This window comes from Scatophagus argus, chromosome 19 (assembly GCF_020382885.2).
Source record: "Scatophagus argus isolate fScaArg1 chromosome 19, fScaArg1.pri, whole genome shotgun sequence".
NCBI classification, from domain to species: Eukaryota; Metazoa; Chordata; class Actinopteri; family Scatophagidae; genus Scatophagus; species Scatophagus argus.
Genome location: NC_058511.1, coordinates 20,684,633 through 20,710,172, shown reverse-complemented (window position 1 = coordinate 20,710,172; position 25,540 = coordinate 20,684,633). Strand labels below are relative to the sequence as shown.

The window sequence follows — 25,540 nt, the reverse complement described above, 5'->3', positions numbered from 1 at the left end:
TCATCTAAAAGTCATCATCATACAGCCTCTTAGATTAAGTGCATCTGTCTAGATGCTTTACAGGCAAAGTGTGTGAACTAGAACAATGGACAAATACGCAGTTCTTTTCATACCACACTGAGTGTCCCCAATGGCAGACATGTTCTTGTTCATGTTAGTTGATATGTACAGTTGTACATAAGTTTTTGTCTGCATATGGACCATTGGGGCTATATGGGATTGAAAAAGTACATATGGTGTTTAAATTAACAGCTGTCACACTGGTAGGTTAATCTTTTAATATACCTTTAAATTAGTTATAAAGTCTTTCAATCAAACACTGACATCCTTGGTGATAAGAGATCTGTGCAAAGGATACAGAAATGACTTAGAACTTTGTCATTCTTCATTGTGGTTGGTTGATATTTTTCCGAACATGAAGCGGGGTGTATACAGTGAATACTACATATCAGAATAGTTTGGAGGTGGAAAAACATATTATGTAAACAAATACTGAGGGAACAACTTTGCTTTCCCCCATCCCTCTTTGAGATTATGCACCTAGATCTCAGCAATTACTTAAATTGAGTACAATGTTATCAAAACTAAGACCTACTTTGTTATTGTTTAAACACCTATTAGCGGTCATCACATCTGTGAAGACTCTCAATCATCCAAGTCATGGTATGTCTATATGCTATCCAAAGACAGCTGGACGCTTCAAGCTGGCTTGAAGTTCCTGAAGACATTTCACCTCTCCTTTCAAGCCTCTTGGATGAGAGGTGACATGTCTTCAACATTTTAAGCATGTCCAGTTGCCCTCAGATAGCAGAAGAGGTGAAGTGAATGAAATTAATCCTATGTTTATAATGCAATGTTCTGTGGGGAAACCTTGGGTTATGGCAATCAGGTGGATGTTCTTTGACACACACCACCTACCTAAACATAGCAGACGAAATACACCCCCTCATGGCAACGGTTCTTCCGAGCAGCAGCAGTCTCTCCTCAGCTGGAGGAGAAAATGCACCCTGACACATTTCCAAAACAGCTCCGAAATATTTCAGTGACTACAACATGCAGGGATGTATTTGGTCTGCAATGTTTAGGTGGGTGGTGTTTGTCCAAGAACATCCACACGATTGCAAGAACCCAAGATTTCCCTGCAGAATACTGCATTGTAAACATACTGTATGATTAATTTTATTCACTTCACTTGTCAGTGGTTTTAATGTTGTGATTGATCAGTGTAGATTAGTTGGCAACCTGTTAAAACTATGACCATCATTGGGCATAGCATGATTGCACCTTTCCCAGACCTGGCAATGTGTGTCAAACATAAATAGGGCACAGTGAATATGTGAAAATTACAGTATATGTAGCACAAAGGGGCAGGTGTTGTTCCTGCTTAAGCACACATAAGAATAAGTGAGACCTAAGGCACTAAAAGTGGTATATAAAACCTCATGTTCTATGAGAACACTGTCTATGGGCCCATCTGGATATGTGGCTCATTTGTTTTAAGTATTTTCTCACTCTCATTCTCTTTGGCCTGCTCTGGAATAAACCCATTCTGTGGCTTGCAGGCTTCCAGAAACAGTGGAAAATCAGACAAACTAGTGTTGCACTCCTTGTTTTCATTCTCATCCTCTCCTTCGTCCTTCCTTTGACCTTCATCTGCAGCAGGTGTGCTACAGTCAAAAGTGGGTATGGTGCAGCCATAGGCCTCGTTGTGAGACCTGCGAGACTCATCTAAGATGTTTTTCTTCAGATCCCTATTCCTGTTACGCTTGGCCAGCTTGGTGACAGAGCCCAGGCGATTGAAAACGTTGTCCTCAGATATGGTCTGGTGGTCTGAGTGCTGATCACACTGCTCAGCACCTCGAAGACGAAGGTTGTTGAGCTTGGTGTCAATGCTCTCCTGTGAAGAGGTCTTATAGTTGTTGGTATCCAGGCTGTTGAAGATGGCACGGCGCTCTGGGGAAAGCATGTCCAGGGACACAGCACGCTGGTCCAGGCCGAGCTGCCGTCTTTCCATGCTCCGGATGGTGGCAGCTCGCTGCAGCTTGTCATGCACCTCAACACTCATACGTCGACGTGTCTCCCGCAATTCTGCACGCACATTTGCTTTCCACTCTGCTGCATGCGCCTTGATCTCTCCAACCTGAACCAAAAACAATTACGTACAAATCTGTACATCAATCAGTGTATGTACAGTATACTCTGTACAAAAATAGTACTGCAGCAAAATAATAAGATCTTTTAAGAAACACAAAGGAGCACAAAGTTACAAAAAAAATATTTTACATATATCTTCTTCTTCTGTTATTCTATATTTGAACTTGTGTTTAAACATGGTAAAAGTTGAAATTGTAATAAACTGCCTGAATTCAAAATTTACTGTGTAAGTAATTTAAAGTATGCTTTGTAGTCCAACAGTCTGTAAAGTAAAATTATCAGTAAACTAAACTGATACATAAATATCGGGGGACACTAGTGAGCAAAGCTGAGTATGTTAGTTTGTCAGTAGTCCTTTGTCCCCCTTTTGCCTGTGTTTTTTTTTTTTTCTCTTTCCCTCCCCTCCTTCCCCCGTGTGTGTGTGCGTGTGGTCGTCTCTGAGATTATCCCGAGCAGAGCAGGCAGTCATGTTTCTTATATCAGCAGTTCACTCTCCTCTGCACTTGTTTCACATCAGCCTTCAATCAACTCACCTCCTCCTGCTGCCTTTTATAAGATCAGCTTCTCCACTCCATCTTTGCTCAGAGCGCTCACTTTGGATTTCCCGGTTACTCACCTTTGTCTCTGTGTTCAGGTTCACTGACTCACCCTGCCGTCCCACCAGCTTGGACCTCGTGGCGTTTGGATTCAGCCTGTGAACTCACCCTGCTCCCCTTGCCCTCCACTGGACCTCTGCATTCAGACAATCGACCACACACTTACCTGTCACCCTGGATCTTCATTGTAAGATACATCATAGTGACTTATCTTGTGACTGTTGTTTGGAAAATTAACTTGGAAAGTTTTTCCCTGTTAGGCAAATATTTTTGGAGAGTTTCTTCAGCAACTAAAACTTAACAGAGTAGAGTGTAAAATCACAACACTGAAGCATCTGAGAAGCAGTGTGTGAAAATAGTGGATTCTTCACTGTAGATAGCAAAATGACCAGCAACAATAAGCCTGTTTGCCAACAGCTTTCTTATTCTACAACACCTTCTAGTTGCAACCAAACTGATGCAGCAAAGGAACCTGAAAGCAAAATTAATGAAAACCAAGCAGAATGTCTGATTAGTTTTAAGCAGGACACCAGTCACAATCACACCACCTCCTGTGGTTCCAGTCCAGCTGACCACACATCCAGGAATTCCCACACTGTGGACCCTCCACCCTGGTGTTCAAACAAAGATCATTAACCTTCCCCACGGATCAGTCTAAGGTTAATTATGTCCTGGGCTTACTCAGAGGAAGAGCTCTGGACTGGGTATAGGCATTCAACTTCTATGAGACCTTTTTTGCCCTTCCTCCTTGGAGAAGCCCTGTTGGCTCCTAATAATAAAGGACTGTTAAGTCACCACCACCCAAACGCATAACTTTTCTGAACCATATTATATATCAATATAATATTCAAGAATAATCAATGGACCACTGGGACAGCAACTTTTTTGCAGCATTTCAAACTAGGCCAACATTAATTATACAGTTTGAATGTAATCAGAGCTCGCAGAAATGCTTGCTAGTGGTTTTGCTAGATCAGTCAGGTGACTCCCTTCTTGTATGTCAACTGTGGCTTTTTGATCACAGCTTCTGAGAACAGGAACAGACAGAGATGAGTGTATGTTAGAGACTAATCTGATTGCATTCAAACTGCATTCTGCAATTACACCAGCACTAATAGGCAGCCGTGGCCTAAAGGTTTGAGAAGTGGCTTGTAACTGAAGGGTTGCCGGTTCGATTCCACCCGGGACTGGCAGGAAAAATTTGGCTGTGGTGGAGTGATTGATCCCCCCATCATTAGTCAGCTGATGTGCCCTGGAGCAAGGCACTTAACCCACCCAATTGCTCCCCGGGTGCCTGACATAGCAGCCCACTGCTCATGTATGTTTCACTGCATGTTGCGTGTGTTCAATCAGTGATGGATTAAATGCAGAGAAAGTATGATTGTATGCAAAAGTATACTGGCCAAGTTTGACATTTTAGGTGTTTTTCCTCATCCAGAGAAAATATATATCAAAAAATGTTTCCAGAATATTCTACCAAAAATTCTGAGAACTGCAGAGGTTGATAACTTGTGATAGGATGTGGAAAGATGTTAGTTCTGGTTTAAGGTTTGACGTTATTAGGCTAAATAATTAATCAATTAAACCAAACCAAACCAAATACAATGTGTGTAATAAGTACTATTATTAATATTATTGGGTATAGTTTAAAGCTCACCCTATCTTGGTTAGGAATATATGACTTGGTTTGGGCCCCGACACACTAGCATAGCGTTAACTCTTCCTGCTGCAGCTTCCAGCTTCCAGCGAAGCTCAGGGGAGACCGTATTTTTTGCTCAGGTCAAAGTCAGTGCTGACTTGACAGGTTAATCCCCTTCACTTTCATTCAGCAGCTATCAGGCAGGACGCATACTGAGGAGCAGCAGCATTTCTGAATGGATAAACTGTGCTCTAAACTGTATACTCACTACTACTAGATAACTTCACTGACACTTTCCCTTTGCCCTTTCCAAAACACACTTGTCTACTCTGAGCACTGCCATAGTCTTTACAAGGAACCACGCTACTCTTACAACAATAGACTATTGTGAGAACATTTAAGAAAAGACTGGGTATGTAGGTGAGGATGGGCTATGAATGGCTCAAATATGTAAAAAAAAAAAAAAAAAAAAAAAAAAAAGTTTAAAAAAAGTAACCAAAAGTAAGTAAAAAGTAATTCATATCCAAAGCACTTAGTATGAAATAAAGTTTTTATTTATATATTTTATTTATATTTATTTAAAAAATAGTAGCTTTTTTGTTTTATTACATAAAATATTTATGAAGTGTTATTGGGTTAGAATAATTATTCCTTGTTACTACCACACTGTGAGGCTCATACTGAGCAAAGATCAGAATTCATGTACAAAAACTGCCTTACTTACCATCAACAAGCAGTGATTAGGATGTTCCTGAGGAAGAACTCTCAGTTTAATGGCTTAGTGACTACAGACTATAGGCATGCAGAATAAGGAGTTACTAAATACTCTATAATAAGTACTAAAGAGCAAATATGGATGCAAATAAGAACCTAGTTAATGATTAATATAGTTGTTCTCTAATCTAAAGTATTACTTATTTATCATATCAACATTAATCATTCCTTATGAAAGCATACCTCTTCTTTTGTCTTTTTGGACAACACCCTCAGCCAGTCACCAATCATGTTTAGCACTGCAGCAAAGTAGGCCAGACCACCGAGTATCCAGAACCACACTAGTGGTCTGTACCACTTTCGGTAATCAATCCTCCGGTCGCCCCCTGATTGGGAAACAAGATATGAATGAATTAAGAAATGTATAACAAATTACTGAATATCACAACATCACAGTGAAGCCTTTATCCATCATATATGATCCTGTCCTCCATGAAGACATCAAATGAGATGTTTTTCAAATAGAACTGAAACCATTTGAAGGTTGTACCAGGAATGCCTACCTAGTTATGCAATCTGTCTAATAAAATGGCATAATCAATGCTGTCAAAGGCAGCAATTACGTCAAGGAGGATGAGGATGGTATATTTATCAGGTGTCAGCGCACTTGAGTATGACATTTTTTACCTTTAGTACTCCTGTCTTAATACTGTGCATATCATGGAAACCAGATAAAAAAGTGTCAAAAATGTTATGAATTATCTGTAACCGAACTGTAATTTCTTGCCAGGATTTTGGATAAAAACAGAAATCTGGAGATTGCTCTGTAGTTCTGTATTTAGGATTGGTCGAGAGAGGGTTTTTCTAGGAAGTGGCTGAGCACTAGTGATTTTAAAATACTCAGGTACGGACCCAGATGTGAGGAAATAGTTGATAGACATACTCAATTCAATATAGCATCTTTTACAATCAAAATTGTCTCTAGGTGCTTTACAGAAACCCAGAGCCTGAACCCCCGAGCAAGCAGACAGTGGCAAGGAAAAACTCCCTTTTAACAGGAAGAAACCTTGAGCAGGACCCAGCTCATAAGGGAGAACTATCCTGCTGATAGTCGGAATTTTAAAGTCTATTCTGAATTTTACCGGAAGCCATTGAAGCGAAGCTAAGATGGTGGAGATATGTTCCCTTTTACTGATTCCTGTCAAAACTTTAACTGCTGCATTTTGGATCAACTGCAGGCTATTAATAGAGTAATTTGTTTTGTTTTGTTTTGTTCGTCGCTGAGCTACACTTTTCGGAGCGGCGATGAAACTCCTCGCTGCCCGCATTGTTTACACTCGGGATCAGCTGATGGACCTGAAGCCGGCCACCGCTCCAGGGAAAACACCGAGAGTAATCCCTGCTGAATGCTGGATTAAAACGCACAGGGGATGCAGGGGGAATAAAAAGTTACGGAGGAAGAGGGAAGCTTTGAAACAGCGGAGGCTTATGACTAGAAAGTTTAAGCCGTGTCTCCCCTCTATCGTCATGGGAAATGTGAGGTCACTCGGGAATAAGATGGACGAACTGACGGCACTGTCGCAGAGTCAGAGGGAATACCGGGAGTGCAGTTTGATGTGCTTTACGGAGACATGGCTGCACCAGGACATACCCGACGACAATGTGACGGTAACGGGCTTCCATACGGTCCGTGCGGACAGAGACTGCGCTACCAGCGGTAAGCACAAAGGGGGAGGGCTTGCCGTGCTCGTTAACAACCGGTGGTGTAATCCAGCTCACATCACGGTGAAGAAGCGCATCTGCAGCCCGGATGTGGAACTTTGTGCCGTTGGACTACGTCCATATTACCTGCCCAGGGAGTTTTCACATGTTGTCATGGTAACTGTTTATGTTCCCCCCTCTGCAAACCCCAGCAGGACATGTGACACTATTCACTCTGCAATAGCCCGGATACAGACTCAGCACCCGAGTGCATTCATTGCAATCTCGGGTGATTTCAACCATACTAACCTGGACAAAACACTCCCCACTTTCACTCAGTTTGTGAACTGTCCTACCTGAGAGGGAAGAACAATAGATCTGCTGTATGCAAATGCAAAGGATTGTTACAGCTCTTCCCCCCTCCCCCCACTAGGCAGGTCAGATCACAACCTGATCCACCTCTCCCCCTGCTATGTGCCTCTCGTAAAGCGTCTGCCCACAACTTCAAGGACTGTGAGGAGATGGACAGACGCGGCCAATGAGACACTCCAGGGCTGTTTTGAGGTGACAGATTGGCAGGCACTCTGTGAGCCCCACGGCCAGGACATTGATGGGCTCACTGAGTGCATCACTGCCTACATAAACTTCTGTGTGGACACCATTGTCCCAACCACAACGGTAAAGTGTTACCCCAACAACAAGCCGTGGGTAACCAAGGACATCAAAGCCATCCTCAATGACAAGAAGAGGGCTTTCAGAGCAGGCAATAGGGAGGAGGTGAGAGCTATCCAGCGTACCCTGAGATCAAAGATCAGGGAGGCAAAGGAGAGGTACCGGAGGAAGCTGGAGTGGAAACTCCAGCAGAACAACACGAGAGAGGTGTGGAGTGGCATGAGGACCATCACAGGTTACGGGCCAAACAGCGGAGGAGTTGATGGCAGTGTGGAACGGGCGAACGAGTTGAATCAGTTTTTTAACAGATTCGACACAGGGACCCCAATTCAATTCAGTTTTCAATTCAGTTTATTTATATAGTGCCAATTCACAACAAAAGTTATCTCATGACACTTTCCAATTAGAGCAGGTCTAGACCAAACTCTTTAATTAAATTGTAAAATAGAGAGAGCCCAACATTCCCCCTTGAGCAAGCACTTGGCGACAGTGGCGAGGAAAAACTGCCTTTTAGAAGGCAGAAACCTCGGAGCAGACCCCGGCTCAAGATGGGCGGCCATCTGCCTTGACCGGTTGGGTTGAGAGAGAGAGAGAGAGAGAGAGAGAGAGAGAGCAGGAGAGCGACAGAGAGAGCAAGGGAGAGAGGCAGAGGGGGTGGGGCGTGAGAGAAGGAGCACACAAGCAGAGATGCATAGCAGCAGTAATAATACCAGAAGTATCGAAATGTAGATAATGATAATGACAATGAAGTATACAGAAGGTATTATGGTGATTTTGATAACAATGGTAGTGACAATAATGGTAGTAGCTGTACTGAGTCTTAACAGATTTAAATCAGATTATGAGTAACCAGTAGTAATTGCAGTAGGTTTTGAGCATGACGACAGCAGGACCGCAGCAGGAGGTCCAGTCATGATCGCTAGGAATCTGCGGGACAAGAAAGCACAGGGACTCCAGGGAAGAAGTTGAGTTAGTAATATGCATTAATGGGACATGAATGTGTGCAGAAGGAGAGGGAGAGGAAGAAAGAGCTCAGTGCGTCATGGGAGGGCCCCCGGCAGTCTAAGCCTATAGCAGCATAACTAGGGGCCGGCCTAGGCCAGCCCTAACTATAAGCTTTATCAAAGAGGAAAGTTTTTAGTCTACTCTTAAATATAGAGAGGGTGTCCGCCTCCCGGACCGAAACCGGAAGATGGTTCCATAGCAGAGGAGCTTGATAACTAAAGGCTCTGGTTCCCAGTCTACTTTTGAGGACTCTAGGAACCACAAGTAGCCCTGCATTTTGGGAACGCAAAGTTCTGGTGGGATAATAGGGTACTATTAACTCCGTGGCCTAGAGGTTGGAGAAGCGGCTTGTGATCGGAGGGTCACCGGTTCGATTCCCCCACTGGACGGGCAGGAAAAATTTGGGTGTGGTGGAGTGATTAATGCGAAAAATACTCCCCCCCTCTATTAGCCGGCTGATGTGCCCTTGAGCAAGGCACTTAACCCCCCAATATGCTCCCCGGGCGCCTGATGCTGCCCACTGCTCCTGTGTGTGTTTCACTGCATGTAATTTGCCGGGTGTTGCATGTGTGTGTTCAACTAAGGATGGGTCAAATGCAGAAGACGAATTCAGTGTGTGTATGTAAAAATATATATACTGCCAATAAAGTTGATTCTTCTTCTTCTTCTTTAAGATAGGATGGTGCCTGACCGTTCAGGGCTTTATAAGTGAGGAGGAGAATTTTAAAATCTATCCTGAATTTTACCGGCAGCCAATGTAGAGAAGCCAGAACAGGAGAAATATGGTCTCTCATGCTGGTTCTTGTCAGTAGTCGTGCTGCAGCGTTCTGGATTAGCTGGAGAGTCTTTATGGATTTACTGGGGCAGCCTGATAGAAGGGAGTTACAGTAATCCAGTCTAGATGTAATGAATGCATGGACTAATTTTTCTGCATCTTTCTGACTCAGGATGTGCCTAATCTTTGCGATATTTCGGAGGTGAAAGAATGCAGTCTTTGAAATATTTGCAATGTGCGAGTTAAAGGACATGTCCTGGTCAAAGATAACTCCTAGATTTCTTACAGTGGAGCTTGAGGCCACGGCTAAGCCATCTATCAATGCAATATCACTGCATAAGTTATTTCTAAGGTGTTCGGGGCCCAGAACAATAACTTCGGTTTTGTCTGAATTGAGAAGTAGGAAGTTGCTGGTCATCCAGGTTTTTATGTCTTTAAGACATGCCTGAAGCTTGACTAGCTGATTTGTTTCATCTGGTTTCATTGATAAGTACAATTGCGTGTCATCCGCATAACAATGAAAATGTATGGAGTGTTTCCTAATAATATCACCAATGGGGAGCATATACAGGCTGAATAATATTGGCCCAAGGACAGAACCTTGGGGAACTCCATGACTAACTTTTGAGAGTGTGGACGATGTATCATGAACATGAACAAATTGTAATCGCTCTGATAAATAAGACTGAAACCAGCTTAATGCAGTTCCTTTGATGCCAATTAGGTGTTCCAATCTGTGCAGTAATATAGAGTGGTCAATGGTGTCAAATGCAGCACTAAGGTCTAACAGTACAAGGACAGAGATAAATCCCTTGTCTGATGCCAGGAGGAGGTCATTTGTGACTTTGACCAATGCTGTTTCTGTGCTATGATGAGCTCTAAAGCCAGATTGAAAAGTTTCAAATAAGTTATTATTTTGAAGAAAGTCATATAACTGATTGGCGACTGTTCTTTCAATTCACACTTCAAACGACTCCTCAGCAGTACGGCTGCAGCAACCAGCCACTCCAGCCTCTCTCCCTCCACCCACATTCCATCTGGATGGCCTCGCTCACACCTCGTCCCCAGAAGCCTGGGTGGACCACTCTCACCTGGGTACCACAAGCACTCCTCCCCCACCCATCACCCCAACGATGACCTTCACAGCTGACCAGGTGAGAAGACAGCTGCAGAGACTCCGTGCAGGCAAAGCTGCAGGCCCAGATGGTGTGAGCCCCAGGGTCCTGAAAGCCTGTGCCCCCCAGCTAAGCGGAGTACTTCATCATGTCTTCAACCTGAGTCTGAGTCTTCAGAGGGTCCCCGTGGTGTGGAAGACGTCATGCCTCGTTCCTGTCCCGAAGACGCCGCGTCCCAGCGACCCCAAGGACTACAGGCCTGTGGCCCTGACGTCACACATCATGAAGACCCTGGAAAGACTCGTCCTGGAGCAGCTCAGGCCCATGGTCCAACCGCTTCAGGATCCCCTTCAGTTCGCCTACCAGCCCCGCCTTGGAGTGGACGATGCGATCATCTACCTGCTGAACAGAGTCTACACTCACCTGGACAAGCCGGCAAGCACTGTGAGAATCACGTTCTTCGATTTCTCGAGTGCGTTTGACACCATCAGGCCGGCTCTGCTGGCTGAGAAGCTGATAGCGATGCAGGTGGATGCCCCACTGGTGTCCTGGATCGCAGACTATCTGACGGGCAGACCGCAGTACGTACGCCTGAAGTGCTGCCTGTCAGATGAAGTGATCAGCAACACCGGGGCTCCACAGGGGACTGTCCTCTCTCCCTTCCTCTTCACGATTTACACCACAGACTTTACGCACTGCACAGAGTCCTGCCATCTTCAGAAATTTTCTGATGACTCTGCAGTGGTTGGGTGTATTACTGGGGGGGATGAGAGAGAGTACAGAACGGTAGTGGACAACTTTGTCACATGGAGCGGGAAAAACCACCTACAGCTCAATGTGACAAAGACCAAAGAACTGGTGGTGGACCTGAGGAGGACTAAGGCTCCAGTGACCCCTATCAACATCAAAGGGGACACTGTGGAGGGGGTGGAACAGTACAAGTACTTGGGGGTGTACTTAGACCACAAACTGGACTGGTGCAAGAATGTGGACATGGTCTACAGAAAGGGCCAGAGTCGCCTCTACTTTCTGAGGCAGCTGAGGTCCTTCAACATCTGCAGGACGATGCTGAGGATGTTCTATGAGTCGGTGGTGTCCAGTGCCATCACATATGCCGTTGCCTGCTGGGGCAGCTGCCTGAGGGTGAGGGACACCAACAGACTCAATAGAATCATCAAGAAGGCCAGCCATGTTGTGGGAGAGGAACTGGACTCTCTGACAGTGGTGTCTGAGAGGAGGATGTTGTCCAAAATAAGAACTATACTGGACTTTCCCTCTCACCCTCTCCACAATGTGCTGATCGGCTACAGGAGCTCGTTCAGCAACAGACTCATACTCCCACGATGCACCACAGAGCGACACAGGAAATCATTCCTGCCTGTCGCCATCAAACTGTTAAACTCAGCACTGTGATGGACACACTCACTGTATATATACAATGTACATATTGGCTTTTTACACATGCACATACCTGTATTTTAAATTTTTCTTAAAAATTCGAATACAGTTTTTTGTAAATACCTGTACTTTGAGATTTTAGTTTTGTTTACCCTATCTTTATTAAGTTTATCCTATTTTTTATACTCTGCACTTTTCTCCTTTCTTGGTCGGGAATACTGCATGTGCAATGTCTGTAAAAACAAGAATTTCCCTCCAGGGATTAATAAAGGAATTCTGATTCTGATTCTGATTCTGATTCTGATTAATTTGGACATCCTGAACTCACTCATAATAGTGAGTTGCAGTAGTCCAGCCTAGAAGTAACAAAAGCATAGACAAGTTTTTCATCATCACTCTGGGAGAGGACGCTCCTAATCTTAACAATATTAGAAAACAAAAAGGAGATCTTAGAGATCTGTTTAAAGTGATGGATAAATGACACATCCTGATGGAAGGTAACGCCAAGGGTAAGGCCAAAGTAATGCCGTCCAGAGAGAGAATATTATAAGCTATTCTAGTTCTGAGATGTTTGGGGCCAAAAACAATGACCTCAGTTTTGTCTAGTAATAAAAAACTAGAGGTCATCCAGTCCTTTATGTCCTTAAGACATGCCTGGAGCCTGGCTAACAGCTCTGTTTCTTCAGGCTTTAAGGATAAGTACAGCTGAGTGTCATCAGCATAACAATGAAAGTTTATGCCATGTTTCTGAATAATACTTCCTAGAGGGTGCATGTATAATGTGAACAGGATGGGTCGGGTTCTCAGCGGGTGTGTCGCTGAGTGGGGAAAAGCGGTTAGATACACGAAGCGGTTGGTGGCGAACCACGGGCCTTTGTTTTGGACTACGCTTCTTTCGAACCGCTACCCAACCTCCCTGACTTCCCAGCTGCTCGGGGGCTGCCGGGGGACCACTCACATCAGCTAAGGCAGGCCGGTCCGCACAGGCTAACTGCTGCGTACTCTTCATCCCGTAACCAAGTCTCAAGTGAGAAGAACCTGATTGTCCTATTTTTTGGTTCTAAATAATTGCTAGTTTGCATTTTTATGAGGTTATTTTGATAGTTTTTGACAGTTTTTAAATTTTGACAGTTCTTACAGTCAGCAACGGAGCAATGACATGCGGCTAAACATGTCATCACTGGTCAGATTCGGGAGGGGACCAGAGAACGCTACGGAGTCCGACATGGTTTTTGCCAAATTACACACAATTACACACCTACTGACCTCAGCTGGTACTGATCTACCTTCAAACAGTGGAGCCTTAGAAACAGCATACCAGAAAATTATCTCTCTCTCTTTCATCCTCTCTGTCCTGTCTACCTCTTCTCCCCCCCCCCCCCTTCACCCAGCCGACTATCAGCAGGATGGTTCTCCCTTGCGAGCCGGGTCCTGCTCAAGGTTTCCTCCTGTTAAAAGGGAGTTTTTCCTTGCCACTGTCTGCTTGCTGGGGGTTCAGGCTCTGGGTCTCTGTAAAGCACCTAGAGACAATTTTGATTGTAAAAGGTGCTATATAAATAAAACTGAATTGAACTGAATTGAATTTATTCCAAACATTCTTGTGCAGTGCAGTGACACTGTTAAAGTTCCAGTAACAGCACAAATAAAGACAGTTAAATAAAAATGCAATGTGCAAACCCAGATAAATATCACTGCATGTGCTCATATGGATTGATACCACCAATTTTACAAATTTTTTGGAACAGGGTCCAGCTTGTCTCGGTACGGTCCATTGTCGTTCTCTTTTGTACGGTCCATTTTTTTCATGGTGTGTCTCTCTCTCTCGCAGCACCATATCTAACACGAACTGATGTAAACAAAAACTTTTGCTCACAAAAATGGCGACCACAGCACACAATGCATTTCAAGATCACGTGCCCTTTCGAGCCCTATATGCTTTCCATCAGCCCTGGTCCGCAGTGGTACATTTATTACTTAACTTTTGACACCGATACTCCTGCTAGTTCTCTAAAGTAAACTGGGGGACTGTGGGGTACTGTCAGCTTTGTTTTCACGCTCTCCTATTTTGTCTTTAGAGGAAACCATGTGCAATAGCTTTTCTCTGACTCACTTATTTCTTATGTTGTTTGTCCCACTTCTCATCTCTCTGTATCTTTGTGTATCTCACTCACTGAGTTGAGTAAACACCTGAAGCTTCAGCCTTTTATTTATATGAAATGGATGGATGGATAATCAGGTTCTTCTCAGATGATATCTTTGTGGTCAAGCAGCCTGCACTGTACAGATAATTATCACTTATATCTGGTCCAATAAACCAGATCTATATAAAACTGGGTAGTGTGACAGTAATTATATATGCTCTTTCTATTTTGGACTTTCAGGCAGTCTTTTCCTTAAAGATCAACACTGTCAAGATCAACTGATCATGCACTATATACATTGCATTCTAGCTTTGTAGCTACTGTATTGTACTGTACTGTAACAGCTTCCACTCTTCTGGTAAGGTCTTCCACAATTTTGGAGTGTTTCATGCAGTGCAGCAATAGTGGGGTCAGGCATATTGGATAAAAAAGGCCTGGCTCACATTCTCTGTTCCAATTCATCCCAAAGGTTTTTGATGGGGTTGTGGTCAGGGTTCTGTGTGGGCCAGTTAAATTCTTCCACACCCCATTCATCCAATCATGTCTTTATAGATCATGCTTTTGCATTGGGGCCCAGAGGTGCTGGAATAGAAAAGGGCTTTCCCTAAACTTCTGCCACAAAGTTGGAAGCAAAGCACTGCCCAAAATGTCTTGGAATGCTGAAACATTAAGTTTTCCCTTCAATGGAAGTAAGGGGCCTAGCCCAAGCCCTGAAAAACATCCCTATGAAGAGGTGTGCCTTGATACATGACATGGCTTCAAGATGGCGGCGCGTGTGCATGCGGCGGCTTCAAGCTCTCCCTTCTCGTGCACCTTTTTATTGTTTTTTGTGTGTATTTTTGCGTGTTGTTCGTCTAACCCGGACTACAGGACTTGCTACAATCGTATGGACCTACTAGACATCGGTCTCTGGCAGGAACTGACCATTTCTAGTGACTTTCACCGCACTCACAACATTCCGGATGAGATAGCGAGACCAGCGGGGTCGCCCTGGATTGTTATCGGGCCTAGCAAGCGTAGGAGGCGGCGACGCGAGAGGAAACAGAAGAGAGGCTGCAGAGCTGGCCTGCTAACGAGGCTACGTAAACAGCCACACAAACCTCCGCTACCAAGCCTCTATCTCTCTAACGCCAGATCCCTGGTAAACAAAACGGACGACCTGGAACTGCAGCTGGCAGGGAATCGCTACGTTCAAGAATGCAGCACAATAATCATCACGGAGACCTGGCTACATCAACAAATCCCGACGCTTCGGTGCAGCTAACAGACCGCACACTACACAGATCGGACAGAACTAGCGACTCGGGGAAAACGAGAGGCGGCGGACTCTGCATTTACGTGAATGAAGGTTGGTGTAACAACAGCACTGTACTGGACAGACATTGTTCACCGGACTTAGAGTTCATGGCGGTCAGATGTAGGCCATACTTTCTGCCCAGAGAGCTAGCTGCCATCATCATCGTAGCTGTGTACATCCCACCAGACGCCAATGCTAAAACGGCTCTCTCTCTACTGCATGATGTCATAAACAAACATCAGAGCGCCTACCCAGACGGCGCGCACATCATCGCAGGAGATTTCAACCAAGCAAATCTCAAATCTGTATTACCAAAATTCCACCAGCATGTAAAATGCAATACCAGAGGTGGAAATACCCTAGACCATGTTTATTCAAACATCAAATGCGCATACAGAGCTATCCCCCTCCCCCCCCGGGCCAGTCTGACCATCTCTCACTGTTCATGGCCCCAGCTTACACCCCCCTGTACCAACAAACAAAGCCCACAAGACGGACCATTACCACCTGGCCCGACGACGCCCTCCCCCAACTGCAGGACTGCTTTGAACAAACACAGTGGGACATTTTCAAACATGAAGATCTGGCCACATTCACAGAGACAGTACTATCATACATCAAGTACTGCATGGACATGGTTACTGTGGAGAAAACCATTCAGGTCTTCCCGAATCAGAAGCCGTGGATGACCAGCCAGGTCCGCTCACTACTCCGGGCCCGCGATGCAGCCTTCAGATCCGGCGACAGGGCACTCTACAGCACAGCCCGCGCAGACCTGAGGAGAGGCATCAAAGCTGCCAAAGCAGACCACAAAAGGAAAATAGAGGAGCAACTCAGCAACCCGAGACAGGTATGGCAGAGCATACAGGCGCTGACCAACTACAAGGGCTCTGCTGTAACACCAGGGGACTCAGATGTAGCACTGGCAGAGGAGCTTAACAGCTTCTTTGCCCGCTTTGAGTCACAAGCGCAGCACTCAGCCACCTCACCACAACCCCCGCTACAACCCATACCAACCCCTGACACCCCCCTCACTCCACTCACTGTAAACGAGGATGAAGTGAAAAGGGTGCTTAGGGCCATCAACTCAAAGAAGGCCACAGGCCCGGATGGAGTACCAGGGAAGGTGCTCAAGGCATGCGCTGAACAACTGACACCAGTATTCACAGACATCTTCAACCTGTCACTGGAGCAAGCCTGCATCCCAGCCTGCCTGAAATCGGCCACCATTATCCCGGTCCCCAAAAAGTCACCTACCACCGACCTCAATGACTTCCGCCCAGTAGCACTCACCCCAGTCATCACAAAGTGCTTCGAAAAACTAGTGCTGAGACACATCAAAGACTGTCTCCCCCCCACCCTCGACCCACACCAATTTGCATACCGGGCCAACAGATCAACAGAAGACGCCATAGCCACTGCCCTCCACTCCGCACTGAGCCATCTGGAGAAAAGGGGGGCCTATGTCAGGATGCTGTTCATTGACTACAGCTCAGCGTTCAATACAATCATACCAGACATTCTCATACCCAAGCTGGCCAACCTGGGTCTCCCACTCCCCACCTGCTCATGGATCAAGGACTTTTTAATCAACCGGCCCCAGCACGTGAAGCTGGGGCCCCACACCTCAACCGCCCGCACGCTTAGCACCGGCTCCCCCCAAGGCTGCGTGCTGAGCCCACTACTCTACTCGCTCTACACATATGACTGCAGAACCACCCACCCCGAGAACATCATTGTGAAATTTGCGGACGACACAACAGTGGTGGGGATGATCACAAAGGGAAACGAGGCAACCTACAGAGACGAGGTCCTTAGACTCAGTGAGTGGTGTGCCCTTAACAACCTGGCACTGAACATCTCAAAGACTAAGGAACTCATCCTAGACTTCCGCCGGAACACAGCTGCCCACGCCCCCCTGTACATCAACGGTGAAAGTGTAGAGCAAGTGGAGACATTCAAATTCCTTGGAGTCCACATCTCTGTCGACCTCTCCTGGTCAGCCAACACCACAGCACTGGTCAAGAAGGCCCAGCAGCAGCTCCACTTCCTGAGAGTGCTTAGGAGGGGGCAACTTGACGACTCCCGCTGCCTCAACAGAGCCAGGAGCATCGTAAAAGACTGTACACACCCTGGCTTCCACCACTTCAACCTGTTGCCCTCTGGCAGGCGCTACAGGACCATCAAAACAAAAACAAATAGACTGAGGAACAGCTTCTTTCCTAAAGCTGTCACTAGACTCAACACAAGTCTAGCACAAAAGAACTGACAGGCTTTGCACATTACTGGCAATGCCACCTACACCATAATGCTGCTAAATCCAGGAACTCCTGGAACTCTTGTCACCTGCACTATCGCTGCTCTGCTGTATGTTGAGGTTGTTGTATACTGACATATACTGCCATATATATTTATTTTTATACTTTATTATTTTTTTTGTACTTTATTGTTTACATTTCTGTACTTTATCGTTTACTTTATTGCTGTCTGCACTTTATGGGAAAGCGGAAATCTCGTTGTACCTGTACAATGACAATAAAAGCTTTCTATTCTATTCTATTCTATACTTTTTTCTATATAATGTAGGTGCAAATTGATGATCACAAATGCCATCAAAATTGAACTGCTTAACCTACAATTGGATTTTTTTCTGTTCCAACTGCTGGTGAAAGGGAAGCACAGTCATCAGTGTGTTATTACAGTAGTATTACAGTAGATACTGTCATGTTTTTGGTAAAATGAGTCCCCCAGCTTAGGGGCCACTAGGTTTAGACATTTTGTCTCATGTTTTCATCATAAATTTCACTTAAATATGATACGATTTTTGATGTGTTTCCGTGATGTATTTATTAGTGATTAATACTATGTAATGAATAGAACAGGTCAGGTATTTTCATTCATTAATATTTTGGCTATAAATAAAAAGCTCTCACCTGCCACATAGTCGCCAATTCCAACTGTTGTCAGAGTGATGACGACAAAATATGTTGACTCCAGAGCCGTCCAGCCCTCAATGTGTTTGAAGATCACAGCTGGGATGGTGACAAACAAGATGCAGCCAGCCAGGATAAAGAGGAGGGTGGAGGTCACACGGATTTTAGTCTGACTGATCTGGTTATTTTTATTCTGTGAGAGAAAGTCAAACCCACACAAAATATTAGCAATTTAGCTCAATATCTGTTTCATTTTTAGCTGGCCTTTAATTTGGACTCCTCAATAACCCAATCCACAAGTACAGCAAAGTATATGCTTCAGGCCTAAAGACATGCTTACAAGAAGCGCAGACCTGGTATAATTACAATGCAAATATCTATATCTGTTTATGTCACTTATACCACTATCTCTCTTCAGAGCTTTTACCTTGTGGTTTGAATTGTTGTGTGTGTGTGTGTGTGTGTGTGTGTGTGTGTCTGTTTTTGTGTCAAAATTGTTATAACCGATGCAGGCTACAAGCAACAGCAGATTTGAAACTGATTCTGGCAGTAAATGTTAATCCACAATTACATTCCTTTAATAACTCACCGCGCTACACCATAATCATAACCTCAAGATGTTTCACCATTTAGATACAAAGCTTTTAGCAGCTTTCAAGTTAATATTAAGCATGGAAATATCAATTGCCTGAAGACATATGAACAATTAGTGTGTCTCACTTAATTAAATATTACTGGGTGTCTTGTCCTGTTGTTTTAAATCAAGGGAGCACATCACATACATTAACTTCATATTTTCACAAAGCTGACTCATAGATAAAAGGACATTGTGACTCACCCGAAATATCTTCTCAACCTTGGCAATGCTTTTAACAAATATGGTACCTAGCTGGTCTCCAACACCTGCCAGGAGGAATCCAAACAAGGGTATGCCAAATATTGCATACAGAATACAGAAAATCTTTCCTCCCTCTGTGCTCGGGGCAATGTTACCATACCCTGGTGAAGAAAGGGGAGACAATAAGGGGTTTTTAAGGATTACATGAAGCAAGCAAAGGCAGTATATTTAAGTGTATATCAACAGATATTATCTTCTTCAAACCTAACCGTAACACAGGGTCTGTCGCTCATGTAAATCAGGGTTAGAATAAAAATAATTAAATCTCTGACCACCAGAAGTTCAAGAGTTGTTCACCATGGTTGATCACTCAATTCAACACTGTTATTTTTTGTCCTAAATCCTCTAGGACCCCATTCACGACAGAACAGAGGATGATTCTGGTAAGGTCAAAGGTAGATAACTGTGCATTTGTGAGTAAAGACCTTTCTATGTGCCCAGACATCTACTTGTGTGCAGCATACATTCACCGGAATGCTCATGTTAAGCTTGCAATGGAAGATATGTGAGTTGTCATTAGCAAACAACCGACTACACACCGAAATTGTCGAGGACTAAATAGACAACATAACTACCAAATGCAAATGTAACACTCAGAACTCCAGACCTGTATCCGCTTGATTTGTTATGGACTAAGATAAGATAAGATGAACTGATCCCACATTGGGGAAATTCACTTGTTGTGGCAGCTCACAACAACAGAAGAAGAGTGCAAAAAGTATGCAACAACAGTTACAAAAAATATAGTATGTCCTGTTACCTAAATGGTTGAGGCCACACTTTTGTCAAACCCCTTGAATTAAAGCCGAAAGCCTTCACTTCACTCACATCTTGAGTATTTCATTTCAAGTTCACTGTGGTGGGGTGCAGAGACTAAATGCCAAAAAACTTATAACTGTCCCAGCATATATGGACCTAACTACATCTTATCAAGATGGAATGTTACTAATATTCCTAAATATTTAATATATGTATTCACCCTTTTGAAATTAAAAGTTTTGAAATAGCCACAGTTTCAGATTGTGCAAACAGCCCACAATAACAGAAAATTCAGAAACGGGATCTCCTTGTTTGGCTGAGGGGGAAGACAGATGAGATCATCCCATTTGTCAGTTTTTAATGTTCTGACCAAAACAAAACCTATATAATGTGTTTTACATATTTGCCTTCTACTCAATCAAAACATTGCAACTGGATAATTAGTTACTCAGCCAAACTAATTTCAGTAACAGGTGAATATTATTTTCTGAATTCCTATTTGTCACAAAGCCAGTTTGGTCATCATACATTACATTTGGAATGTTCAATATCTTCAAAAAGATGCTTATAAAATTCTAATTTTTACAGCTTCCATAAACAAGTATATCATAATGGGAGGCAGGATATCAACAAAGGCACTAAAAGTTTAAAACACTAAACCGGCAGCTCATTCAATCCTGGTGATTTCCCATTGCCAAGTGTATTAATAGCCCATCTTACTTGTGACTAATTTGTGAAACTAAGCTTTCTTTTAATTCAAGGAGGCCTTGTCTTTTTGTTTATTGTTTTTGTTTTTTGGGAGGATTTTCTGCTGCCTTCCTTGTGGTCACTGCGTTCTGAGTTTTCCTGCAATCCCTGTGTTCCCTGCAATTGCTTTGCCTTTTGGGTTATCCCAAAAGGCAAAGGGTTTGGAATCTGTTTCCAAGGTTTTGTTTGCTTCTGTTCCATTTTGAGTAAGTTTACTAAAGTTTCCTTCGCAGACCTCTCTCCTGTTAGTGTCTACAGTGAGGGTCCTCCTTTTGTGGCTTTGTAACACTCAGTAAAGAGTCTGACGCGGAAAGGAAAGACCTGTGGTATCTCTCCTTCACACACCGCGGGTGAAGCGGTCTCTCGATGGAGGAACTACTCAGTCCTGTCAATGTCCTGCACAGGGTGTGACTTGTTGTCCATGAGAGATGTTAGCTTAGCCATGATTTTCCTTCTACCCACTATTGCCACTAGGGCGAGAGAGCATCCCAGGGCAGAGCCAGCCTTCCTAACAAACCTATACAGCCCCTTCCTATCAGCAGTCAAAATGTTGCTGTCCAAAGAAGATGGCTGATGCCAGCACAGAGTCATAAAAGGCCCTCAGGAGGGCCCCCTGCATACCAAGAGACCTGAGCCTCCTCAACGGCTACAGTCTGCTCTGTCCGTTTTTCTAAACTGAATTCTAATTCTAATCTGTATTGTCATTCCAGTCCAGTTTATTATTCAGATGAACAGCCAGGTACTTGTAAGGTTTCACCATCTCAATAACCAATCCCAGGATGTTCACTGGTGCAGGAGGAGAATATTTGCACCCGTGGAAGTCCACCACCATCAGCACTTTGATTTTCTCAGCACTGATCTAGAGGCAGTTCTGCTGGGACCAGTTCACAAAGCCCTGGATTGGTTGTCATCAGTTGTATTCCCTGTCAACCCCATCCAATTGTCGAATCATCAGAGAATTTCTGCAGGTGACAGTTAACTGAGCTGTATAAGAAGTCTGCACTGTAGAGGGTTTCATACTCACATAACATTGTTATTTACATATATACTTCTTATATGCAATTTTCAACAACAGTTATTTTCATTTTGAGCAAGGACTGTAGCTCAGCTTTCAGGTCTATCATAGAGGAAAGAGGAGAGGATAGAAGAGAGATAAAGATAGACATCAGCAGGGGGCCAAAAGGCATGGGGAGCTGAAATATTTTCAAATTTTGCTTGGTTAATTGACAGTTTATTTTGACCGAACCAAAGTGATGCAGGAGGACAAATCAGGTTTTTGTGAGATTTATTTTTTTATACCCATATATTGTATAGATTCATTACATATAGAGTGAAACATTTCAAGCCTTTATTTTTTGAAATTTTAATTGTGGCTTACAGATAATGAAAACCCAAAATTCAGTGTCTCAGAAAAGTTGAATATTGTGAAAAAGTTCAATATTGGAAAGTCATGGTGTTACACCCTAATCAGCTAATTACCTCAAAACATCTGCAAAGGTTTTCTGAGCCTTTAAATGGTCTCTCAGTCTGGGTCAGTAGGTAGTAGTAGTAGTAGTAACACTACTGACTTGACAGATGTCCAGAAGACAGTCATTCACACCCTCCACAAGGATAAGCCACAAAAGGTCATTGCTAAAGAATCTGGTTGTTCACAGAGTGCTTTATCCAAGCATATTCATAGAAAGTTGAGTGGAAGGAAAAAGTGTGGTGTGGTCTGCACCAGCAGAAGGGATTACCTCAACCTTGAGATGATTGTCAGGCAAAATCCATTCATGAATTTGGGGGAGCTTCATAAGGAGTAGACTGAGGCTGAAGTCAGCGCATCAATAGTCACTACACACAGACAAATCCTCGACATAGACTAAAAATGTCACATTCCTCGTGTCAATCCACTCCTGACTCCTGACAACTACCTGGGCTGTGGAGAAAAAGAACTGGACTGTTGCTCAGTGGTCCAAAGTCCTCTTTTTAGATGAAAGTAAATTTTGCTTTTCATTTGGATTGGATTTCATTTTCCAACAGGACTTGGCACCTGCCCACACTGCCAAAGGTACCAAAAGCTGGTTCAGACCATGGTGTTACTGTGCTTGATTGGCCAGCTCACCTGACCTGAACCCCATAGAGAATATATGGGGTATTGTTAAGAGGAAGATGATAAACATCAGACCCAACAATGCAGATGACCTGAAGGCTGCTATCAAAGCAACCTGGGCTTCCATTACACCTGAGCAGTGCCATAGCCTGATTGACAATCTACGGTTGGGTAACATATTGCGTGTTGCATCACTTCCTGTTTCCACTTCTGCTCTGTCCTACTCATTCACTTGCCTGCCTTTGGTGCTCGGTGGACAAGTCAAGTCAAGTCAAGTCAACTTTATTTGTACAGCCCATTTTTACAAGCAGTTTGTCTCAAAGGGCTTAACATAACATCAGCAACATCCTCTGCCCTTCGACCCTCACATCGACTAAGGAAAAACTCCCAGAAAAACCTTTAACAGGAAAAAATGGAAGAAACCTCAGGGTGAGCAGCAGAGGAGGGATCCCTCACCCAGGACGGGCAGACGTGCAATGGATGTTGTACAGGCAGGAAAGCAGTTAACAACATGAGAGTGACATGACTAAAAAGACAAGTAAAACAAAATCTCAACTGTTTAGTTTCACTTTTGCTACCACCTCAATATGATTTTAACATTTCACAAGTTATAAGAAAATTATAGTAATGAAAATTATAATGAACTGCTGTAACATTCATGTATCCATGTGATGTTCAGAATCACTATCCTATCAGTTCGATTTCGGCCTGTAGGGAGAACCACCCCGCCCATAGTCGGTACACAGAGGAATGACAGGCAGATGTCAACAATACACATTGGGTTGGTCATAGAGCCGGCTACAGTTCAACTTGAAGATCTGGATGGAGAGATACCTGCAGAAAGATACAGAGAGAGAGAGAGAGAGAGAAAGGGAGGGAGAGACACAAGACTACGAGGAGCACTGGACACACAGTTAGTGACATAAAATAATGAACTGCATGTTAATCTGACGAGGGGAGAGGATAGAAGAGGAGAAGGAGGAGGGGAAACTGCTTGGTGGATCATGTGTGTGTCCCCCGGCAGCATAGGCCTATAGCAGCTTAGCTATGATAGAGATTTAAAGATTAACAGTTAGTCAGACCTATTCTACCTGTGGCTATATAGCATGAGGTGAGTGAAACTATGCCTACCAGCCCTACACACTTTATTTGGTGCTAACTATATGCTTTACTAAACAGAAAAGTTTAGTCTTAAAAGTGGAGGTGGTGTCTGCCTGTCGAACCCAGATTGGGAACTGGTTCCACAGCAGGGGTGCCTGATAGCTAAAGGCTCGTCCTCCCGTTCTACTTTTATGAATTCTGGGAACTGTAAGTAAACCTGCACTCTGTGATCTGAGTGATCTATTGGGAATATATGGGACTATTAGATCCTGCAGGTATGATGGGGCTAGTCCATTTAGGGCCTTATATGTAAGTAGGAGAATTTTAAAGTCTATTCTGAATTTTACCGGAAGCCACTGAAGAGAAGCTAAGATGGGGGAGATATGATCCCTTTTACTGATTCCTGTTAAAACTCTAGCTGCTGCATTTTGGATCAGCCGCAGGTTATTAATAGAGTAATTTGGACATCCTGACAATAGTGAGTTGCAGTAGTCCAGCCTAGAAGTAACGAAAGCATGGACAAGTTTTTCATCATCACTCTGAGAGAGGACACTTCTAATCTTAGCAATATTACGGAGATGAAAGAAGGCGGTCTTAGAGGTCTGTTTAATGTGATGAATAAATGACACGTCCTGATCGAAGATAACACAGAGGTTCCTCGCAGTCGTACTGGAGGCCAAAGTAATGCCGTCCAGAGGGAGAATATTATCAGCTATTCTATTTCTAAGGTGTTTGGGGCCTAGAACAATGATCTCAGTTTTGTCTGAGTTTAATAATAAAAAATTGGAGGTCATCCAGTCCTTTATGTCCTTAAGTATTATTCACCCACCTCATGATAAATAGCCACAGGTAGAATAGGTCTGACTAACTGTTAATCTTTAAATCTCTATCTTAGCTAAGCTGCTATAGGCCTATGCTGCCGGGGGACACAAACATGATCCACCAAGCAGTTTCCCCTCCTCCTTTTCCTCTTCTATCCTCTCCCCTCGTCAGATTAACATGCAGTTCATTATTTTATGTCACTAACTGTGTGTCCAGTGCTCCTCGTAGTCTTGTGTCTCTCCCTCCCTCTCTCTCTCTCTCTCTCTGTATCTTTCCGCAGGTATCTCTCCATCCAGATCTTCAAGTTGAACTGTAGCCGGCTCTATGACCAACCCAATGTGTATTGTTGACATCTGCCTGTCATTCCTCTATGTACCGACTATGGGCGGGGTGGTTCTCCCTACGGGCCGAAATCGAACTGATAGGATAGTGATTCTCAACATCACATAAAAAAAGAATACATGAATGTTACAGCAGTTCATTATAATTTTCAATACTATAAATTTCCTATAACTTGTGAAATGTTAAAATCATATTGAGGTGGTAGCAAAAAGTGAAACTAAACAGTTGAGATTTTGTTTTACTTGTCTTTTTAGTAATGTCATTTCTCATGTTGCAAATTGCTTTCCTGCCTGTACAACATCCATTGCACGTCTGCCCGTCCTGGGTGAGGGATCCCTCCTCTGTTGCTCACCCTGAGGTTTCTTCCATTTTTTCCTGTTAAAGGTTTTTCTGGGAGTTTTTCCTTAGTCGATGTGAGGGTCAAAGGGCAGAGGATGTTGCTGATGTTATGTTAAGCCCTTTGAGACAAACTGCTTGTAAAAATGGGCTATACAAATAAAGTTGACTTGACTTGACTTGACTTAAGACATGCCTGGAGTCTGGCTAACGGCTCTGTTTCTTCAGGCTTTAAGGATAAGTACAGCTGAGTGTCATCAGCATAACAATGAAAGTTTATGCCATGTTTCTGAATAATATTTC

At 43.8% G+C, this 25,540-nt stretch overlaps 1 protein-coding gene across 1 annotated transcript in view; it reads right to left on the bottom strand.

The window, feature by feature from the left end:
* Positions 1 to 930: 930 nt before the first annotated feature.
* kcnk10a (potassium channel, subfamily K, member 10a) overlaps positions 931 to 25,540 on the bottom strand; it is a 62,088-nt gene continuing 37,478 nt past the window's right edge. Inside the window, exons 4-7 of the mRNA XM_046373247.1 lie at positions 18,979 to 19,139; positions 18,141 to 18,333; positions 5,347 to 5,489; positions 931 to 2,140 (exon numbers count right to left, since the gene is read on the bottom strand). Of these exons, the coding sequence (XP_046229203.1) occupies positions 1,463 to 2,140; positions 5,347 to 5,489; positions 18,141 to 18,333; positions 18,979 to 19,139 (1,175 nt within the window). The 3' untranslated portion in view covers positions 931 to 1,462. The remainder of the gene's footprint in view (positions 2,141 to 5,346; positions 5,490 to 18,140; positions 18,334 to 18,978; positions 19,140 to 25,540) is intronic.